Genomic DNA, 8,839 nt, shown 5'->3' with positions numbered 1-8,839 from the left:
CCCCTCCTCTCCCCATGCACCTACCCTGCTCACCCGCCCCTCCTCTCCCCATGCACCTACCCTCTCACCCTCCCCTCCTCTCCCCATACACCTACCCTGCTCACCCGCCCCATCCCACACAGCTGGTGCTTATTTCTATATGGAGCTTACTCAGCTAGACTGAAATGACCTCCACATGGGTCTTTCTTCCATAGGAGACCTTAGCTTCCCTGAAGTTGGAGATCTCTCCCTCCTCACTAAACGTGACACTGCTGAAAGCCTGTGTGCCAGTGAAAGACAGTGATGAAGGAGACACACAGCAGTCACCGTGACAGAGCCTGTGGCTGCTGGACCACACTAACCTCTAAGCCACAGCAGGTGTCCCCTGGACACTGCTAATATGGGCTGGGAGGACCGGGCTGCAGGGCAGGGGACCCATCCCCCCTCCCTGGCCAGGATCATTTAGGACCACCATACTGTGTGGTCATCTGAGTAACATGCTGGACAGAGCTCCCCAAAGCACACACTTAACATCTGCACATCACACTGCATACAATTATGCCTCCATAAGGAACAAAGTAAAACACTCATCCCATGAATTAACTTAGCCTCGCTGAGCCAAAGGTTCTTTATCTTAAAAAATGGGGACAGTTTAGAAACTTTGTGTTATGAGACTGAAAATAATCTTCTCCTAGTTCACTCTTGCCTCATGTTTAAAATCAGTCCCACAGGGACTGCTTATAACTAACCGTTTAGTTAACAGAGCAGGTTATAACACAGCTGATAACCTCGTGCACGATGTTTATGATGTCTTTAGCTATAAGCCAGTTCTTAAGCCTTTTTTAAATTCAAACTTAATGTTTTCTTTATGGCTTATGTTTGACAGACTAGAAAACAATATTTGCAATAAACATACCAAATGCACAATTCGCATATGGAATATATAAAGATTATCTAAAAATCATTAAGAAAAAAAATAGCACAGAAGAAAAACAGGATGGAAGTGAAGCACAGCAAGTGGCCCGGCAGTGACCAAAGGGGACCTGGTGACTAACAGTAAACATGGGGAAGGACGTCCTGGTGACCAGGTGAACGCAGAGGAGAGCCACATACCCATGTGAGCACATGAGATACAGCAACAACGTTATACACCCCACACAGGTATCATACGCGGGCATATACAGATGGATTTAACAACCCGAGCACCCTTTAATGCATGCATGGATTAATAAATTGTGCTACAAATATGCCACAGAATAACATTCAGCAATAGAAAAGATGGAGATTTTGTATGTTTTCTACTAACCTGGACAGATTTGGAGAATATTCTCCTTAGCCAAGTATCACGAGCATAAAAAAAAAAATAAGCATCCCATGTACTCAGTACCAATTTGAAACTAGTGGATTAACAATTACATGCTCACAGGAGAGAAAATATAAATTAAATCCCTTGGCGGGGAGTGGGGATGGGGTTGGGTAAGTTCCCACCCAGAAGGTATATTTCACGGGTATAAGGCACACTTCCTGCGTGAGGGACACAGCTACCTTACACAGCAATCTATGTACCCCCATACTAACCTGAAATTTAAAGAAAAATTTTCATATATTGCTGGTAGATATATAAATGTCACTATGTAGAGAAATCTGAAATACGTGGAAAAGTTAGAAATTTGTTACCCCACAGTCTGATCATTAAACTTGAGGATACTACAGAAAAATGCTCTCAATTCATTTGCATTTTATGCCTAAAAGGCAGGTGGTACTCACATCTCCTCGTGAGGAAAGTCGTGGAGTCCTGCCTCCCTTTCCCAGGCCCAAGCCTGGCTAATTATTACGTTATGCATTGGAAACTATCTAAATACCACTAACAGGTAAGTGAATGAACAAAACACAAGCATTGTGAATTAGATAAAAGAAGTAATAAAAGCACAGATATAATTTTGGGTAAAAAAAAACAAATGCAAGGTGTAACTATATATACTGTATATTATTCACATAAATTTCAAGAAAAAATGCATCCTATGCCTAATGACACTGTGTTTTATTATAGTTATACATATATACATACAAGAAATGGTTTGGAACCAGCTATCTCAAACCGTTTCCTGTTATTTCTCAGGAAGTAGGAGATGCTCTTGGGCCGGTCACTGAGGTTGACTTCAGCTTGAGGATAGCACATGTGTGTGACCGTGCTACATACATATGTGTGACCATGCTACATGCATGTGTGTGACTGTGTTACATACATGTGTATGACCATGCCACATACGTGTGTGACCATGCTACACACGTGTGTGACTGTGCTACATATATGTGTGACTGTGCCATATACATGTGTGTGACCATGCCACATACCTGTGTGACCATGCTAGATATGTGTGTGTGACTGTGCTACATACATATGTGTGACCATGCTACATACCTGTGTGACCATGCTAGATACGTGTGTGTGACTGTGCTACATACATATGTGTGACCATGCTACATACCTGTGTGACCATGCTAGATACGTGTGTGACCGTGCTACATACGTGTGTGACCATGCTACATGCATTTGTATGACTTGCTACATATATGTGTATGACCATGCTACATACCTGTGTGACCATGCTAGATATGTGTGACTGTGCTACATACATATGTGTGACCATGCTACATGCATGTGTGTGACTGTGCTACATACATGTGTATGACCATGCTAGATACGTGTGTGACTGTGCTACATACGTGTGTGACCATGCTACATGCATTTGTGTGACTTGCTACATATATGTGTATGACCATGCTACATACCTGTGTGACCATGCTAGATACGTGTGTGTGACTGTGTTACATACATGTGTGACCATGCTACATGCATGTGTGTCACTGTGCTACATACATGTGTGTGACCATGCTACATACATATGTGACCATGCTGCACATGTGTTTGACTGTGCTACATATATGTGTGACTGTGCTATATACATGTGTGTGACCAAGCTACATATGTGTGTGACTGCGCTACATGTGTGTGGTGACCATGCTACATGTGTGTGTTGCTGTGCTACATGTGTGTGACCATACTACATATGTGTGTTACTGTGCTACATAGTGTGTGACTGTGCTACATGTGTGTGTTTGACCATGCTACATACGTGTGTGACTATGCTACATGTGTGTGTTTGACCATGCTACATATGTGTGTTACTTGCTACATACATGTGTGACCATGCTACATATGTGTGTGTCACTGTGCTACATGTGTGTGTTTGACCATGCTACATACATGTTTGACTTGCTAGGTGTATGTATGACTCTGCACATTTATGGCATATGTGTCTCTGTGGGTATAGATGTCAACAGGAAAGAAAATAAAGAAAAATGAAATTAAAAAAGAGCAAATAAGTAAAGAGGGAGGAGAGAGCATAAAAGCAAGCACATTGATGGAAGGAGAGATGCTGAGTTATCACCGTGTTATCCCTGCTTGGTGCAGCGAGGATGACTTTCACTTATTTTCCTAGATTTTCCAAACTATAATCTCAGAAGAAAGACAAAAGTCAGAATTTAAATTTGCAGGAAACTATCCACCTGCCTGTGAATATATATACGTGTGTATATATATTTATATTCCCATGCACACATACACAAACACATCTGCGTATGCGGATGCATGTGACCTCTGCAGACCTGGGTGCTATCTTTCTCTAGAATCGTGTATGCAGCCAGACCCATGGCGGTCTTGCTCTCCCTGGGGGCACTGGGGTCTGAGCACAGAGCCTGTGCATGGTCAGTGCTCAGTGTAGACTTGATGAGTGACTGATGGAATGCCAGGCTGACGGAGTGAGTGAATGAACGGGTGATGGGGAATGTGGGCAGCAGCACACCAGCTTTCTGAGTCAGGGTGCTTCCTTCTACAACAGTCCAAGGTGATGCAGGGGTGCCTGCAGGTGAAGGGGACAGTGGGACACCAAGTTCGCAAGCCTCTGCCCTGGCCCTGTACTCACGTCAATGGGCACGCTGTCATAGAGGCGCTTGCCGATAACCGTCTTGCCCTGGATGTCAATGTTCTCCCGCTCCTCAATGGGCAGCGTCTGCACTGGTGCACAGTTGATGTACAGGGACACATTCTGGGCCTGGATGCTCAGGGCAATCTTGTGCCAGTCCCGGTCAAAGAGGTCATTGACCCGGGGACCTCGGAAGACCACCCTCACGGCATCTTTCATGGCGCCCACGGAGTTATACTCCACCGCCTTGTTCTCGCCGTCCAGCCGGATGGAGACCTGGGGAGGGAAGGACCAGAGGCTCCTTGAGCTTCACAGGACCATGGAAGGTCTGGAGGGGGAAGGGGCTGAAGTCAGACCTGGAAAACCTGAGTCAGAATCTAGCTGGCTTGACGCTTACTGATTGTCCACCTGCTGTCTGACCTTGGGCCAATCACTTCACATCTCTGAGCTTTGCAATGGCATTAACAATGTCAGCCTTGCAGCCTGTTCTAAACCCTGCATGAAATGGAATAACTGAATTCAGTCAGTAACCAGGGGTCAAAATTCAACTGCAGGGAGCGCCATGCAGGTGACTATAGTGCTGTAGTGAGGCTGAAAGGCAGCTGGCACAGAGGCGCTGGCACCATGAGGCCGACTAGAAGCCAAACTGGTTCCCATGTCTTTTAAAACCCTGCACTGGATAAACGAAGCACCTCTTGTGGCCAGATGCCAGGTCCAGCCTGAGACCACACCTGCTAAATTGCACTGTCTCCCACCTTGAAGGTGAAGCTGGAATTCCAAGAGAATAAGGGGCCTTATTTGTGTAGGTGAGTGGGGACACCCACTCAGCCCTTCCAAAATGCCTGTGGCACAGGAAAAGTTCTGGGAAAGTGTTACTTCTGGTTGCTTTTTAAAAAATCAATGAATAATATACATGTAAAACACTGATACAGTACTTCTTACACCCCAGGCACTGTTCTAAGCATTGGTAATAGTCAATTAAGCAAGTAAGTTCAAAGACATCATGGCAGTGAAGCCTTTCCTGATGAGCACATGTAACTGGGTTCTCACCAGATCATCTGTTCTCACATCCCCAGCATGGGGGTTCACGGACTTTCTGTCATCATGCAGAATCAGTCTGTGAAGTGCCCTTGGTGGCTTCTTTTGTGCACCTGTTCAGTCTGCCCTGCCCCACTGTGTTAGACGTGCACTTGTCTCTCGTTCATCTCTGCAATCCCAGTGGCCAGAGCACCACATGGCAGGTAGTGGCACTCAGCACACAGGTTCTGAACGAATGAATGAGAGTCCTTGAGGCTGAAGGAAGGCGTCCACACAGGGAATTAACCCCAGGAATTAGAACCCAAGCCGGGTCTGGGTTTCTCTTTTCCTCGTGGCTTCAAAACAGCCAAGGGAGACCTAGGGTCTAATTTTAATTGTATCAGCTGCTTTTATGCTATGGGTAAGGTAAAAAAGTAGAAAACTATGAACCCCCATCTAGTAAACTAATATTTCTAACACACGCAGTCTAATACTTTGAAGATTAAACATGGTCTTCTCTTTCCTAAGAAGACTTTCACATGTTTGAGCCACATGTCCCTGAACCACCTTTGGAGCTTCCTGGGGACATGCTTTGTCTTCAGTGTTTCTGTCTCTAGCACAATGTAGGGCAAGGGAGCCTTGTAAAGTCTGGGTCCAGCTGGGCAGCCTCAGGGGAGGCACCTCGGATCTCAGGTCTATCACCAAGACTTGTTGGTTCTACTTACAAAATGCATCCTAAGTCTGACTGCTCCGACAACGTCACTATGACCGCCCAGGCTGCTGACCGCTTCCCCTAGTTAGCTCTCCACTTCCTAGGCCCATGCCCCTCCCTGGAGGCTGTTCTCCAACAAAGATCCCCCACCCTGGACTACAAGGCTGTATGGAATCCTCTGCCTTCCACCTCCAGAACCTCATCGCTAACTACCTGTACACAAACACACATACCCTGTGCTTCAACCACACCAGCCTCCTTCCCTCCCTTTGTCATATCTTAAATGAATATATGTCCCTCAGTTTTTCCAAATGACAAATGCGTGGTGGCACATAGCAAATGAAACCAGGAGTGTCTCTGTGTGTACATAATGTTTCTATCTGCAGAGCCATGATGACCAACATGGTGTGTGTCCATGACGCCACTCCTCTGCGGGCAGACCGTCTTCCTGCAGGCCTTTATCCCTTTTCTCTTGCATAGAAACCCGAGCCAGCATTTCTCCAAGGCGAGAAAGTGACCATCACGGGAAAGTCTGACCCCACCAAGTTTGACAGAAGTGAATTGTTGGGGGGCTCTGTGCCTTGTTGTTCAAGGCAGACTCTGCCCGGCTCTGTGGCATTTGAACCCACAGCACGTTCTGCCAGAGTGGGGAGGACGGAGACATAGCAGCCAGAAGCACACACAGCCCTGTGAAGGCCAGGAGGGAAGAGGCCCAGATGGAGGGTGGGTGCTTACCCCACGAGAATGTTGCTGCATATGCCCAGGCCTCCTCTGAACTCCAAGAAACTGGAGCAGCGAGCCCATGGGAGTGGGGATTGGCTGGACAGGAGTGCCAGGAGCTGCCTGTAGTCTAGAAAAGCGGCCTCCGGACAAGAAACCCTGATCCTCCCATCAGCCTCCTGCTCTGCAGAAACCAGGCCTCTCAGCACTCAGGCCTGAGAGCATCCCCATGTCTCCATGCGACCAGGGACACTATGGAAAAGTCTTTCGGCAGGACCAACTGACCAGGACAGGCTTGGGACAGGAGGCAGCTGAGCCTGTGGCTAAGAGCACAGATGCAGGAGCCCAACTGCCTGGGTTCAAATCTTAGCTTCTGCCCCATTACCTATGAAAACTGAGGCAAATTTCTTAGCCTCCCTGTGGCCATTTCCATGCAGAGGGTTGTATGAAGCACTCAGCACAATCCTTAGCTCACACCAGGAGCACATGTGTGGATGGTAAGTCAAGGACCTGGCTTCCTCAGGACAATGGGTGGGCTGTTTGGGAGGAGAGTCTCTTAAAGGCCAGTCCGTGAACGTGGCTGCTGGCATCCTGCTGCTTGAGCACATTTTAATTTTATTTCAAGCACAGGGTAAAAATGTAGACAGGGTCTCCCAGCAGAAGGTGAGCCATGTCTTCCCATGGTTCATTTTTCCAGACGAGGACAAGGATATGTTTGGACCATGACATCTGAGATCAGGGGATTTGGATTTGGCAGAGAATAAAAAATAGTTTTGGTTTCCCCTCAAGGGATCAGACTATATGGATGGTTTTAATGTTCAGGTTCATCCTTCTCACTGGCCTATGCACTTCTGGAGAGTGGCTCTACCCTCTACTGAAAGCTGAAACGCCCCGAGGTGAGTGAGGACAGGACCCAGGGCTTTGTTCATAAGGAAACCGCAGGTTCTCTGGGCCTCCATGTACCTGTGTCTCCAGCCCGGACAAACACACTGGGGAGAGGAGGGGAGAAGGGGGAAGGGAACAGAGCTGCCCATACCTGTGGGATGCCGTACTGGTCGATGACCTGCCAGATGTACCAGTCTTCCTTCCGAGACGCTTTCCTGAACCGGAAGGTGGTGACGAAGGCATACTCATCAGGCAAACCCTGGGGGAACACGTCCCTGGAGAAACACAGACACAGACACAGCAGGCTTAGTGCTGAGAGCAGGGGCCGGCAAGGGAAGCCCCCGAGTCACCACGTGGTACCAGTTCGACCTGAACACATCTACAACCCACCTCCTAGGCCCACCTCTGTTGGCTTCTCCAGGGGGGCAGGACCACAAAGTGACCCTCCGTAGACCATATCCATGACCTCTTCACGGTCTCCCTGCACCCACCCTCACCTCCAAAGCACCCCACAGGTATGCATCAGTGTCCATCTCTCCAGCACCTCTGAGACCTGCGAGCTCAACAAGAAATGCCACGGCCCCTCCACAGGCCGAATGCAGCCTGCCCTCCCCTCCCCAGGCCCTGTTTCTCCTCTCTAAGACTGACCTGCTGGGACTTTATCCCACTCAGTCCCTGTCCCATTTAGCAGGACACTGCAGTCTGGATGTCTGTGTTCCCCAAAACCTACATGTTGAAATCCTAACCCCTAAGGTGAGGGTGTTAGGAGGTGGGGCCTTTGGAAGATGATGACACCACAAGGGCAGAGTGCAAGTGAAGGGGATTAGTGTCCTTATAAAGGAGACCCCGGAGAGCTTGCTCACCCCTTGCACCACATGCGGTAACAGAGAAAATGCAAGGGTCTGGATCATAGACTTGCAGCCTCCAGAATGCAAGAACTTCTGTTCCTTACAGGCCACAGTTTGCGGGACTTCCTCACGACAAGTGGACATTCTCTTGTCTCCACCAAGCCCCTCACCAGCAGCAAACTCAGCCCCCTGCTGCTCTGCCCCAGCTAGTCCTGGAACTGCCTGTTCTCTCCCAAATTCAGGAATTGAAATTCTGAGTTCCCAAATTCAGTAACTGAAATTCTGAGTTCCCTCCTGTGCAGGACCACTGCCTCCCTTCTGGGCGCATTCTTGGCTGACTGCCCCTTAACTCTGCTGCCTCCCACCTGGAGACACCTCCTGCCCCCAGGGTGGGTGAGGAGCTCCCGAGAGTGCTTGGCATTGACTTTGCTGTTGGAGGGTGTAGATGGATCTGGCCGGACAGCGAGGAGGGGAAGTGGGTGGTGTCTGAGTTCCTGGTTCTCAGACTCACAGACCCTCGGGGATCTTCATTTGGCTAAAGAGCCTGTGAGCAAAGACTGGTCCTCTCAGACTCTCAGTTCACAGACACAAGCTGGCAGGTGATGGCCTGGGGGTTCAAAGTCACTCTCAGTTCACAGACACAAGCTGGGAGGTGATGGCCTGGGGGTTCAAAGTCACTCTCAGTTCACAGA

General features: G+C 48.4%; 1 protein-coding gene across 1 annotated transcript in view; it reads right to left on the bottom strand.

Annotated features, from left to right (window-relative positions):
• Positions 1-8,839, bottom strand: part of COL22A1 (collagen type XXII alpha 1 chain) — a 249,321-nt gene that overhangs the window by 199,842 nt on the left and 40,640 nt on the right. The window contains exons 5-6 of the mRNA XM_023514966.1: positions 7,451-7,574; positions 3,966-4,241 (exon numbers count right to left, since the gene is read on the bottom strand). Of these exons, the coding sequence (XP_023370734.1) occupies positions 3,966-4,241; positions 7,451-7,574 (400 nt within the window). The remainder of the gene's footprint in view (positions 1-3,965; positions 4,242-7,450; positions 7,575-8,839) is intronic.

This window comes from Otolemur garnettii, unplaced genomic scaffold (genome assembly GCF_000181295.1).
Source record: "Otolemur garnettii isolate 467f Iridium unplaced genomic scaffold, OtoGar3 scaffold00062, whole genome shotgun sequence".
NCBI lineage: Eukaryota > Metazoa > Chordata > Mammalia > Primates > Galagidae > Otolemur > Otolemur garnettii.
This window is presented reverse-complemented; position numbering and strand designations above follow the sequence as displayed.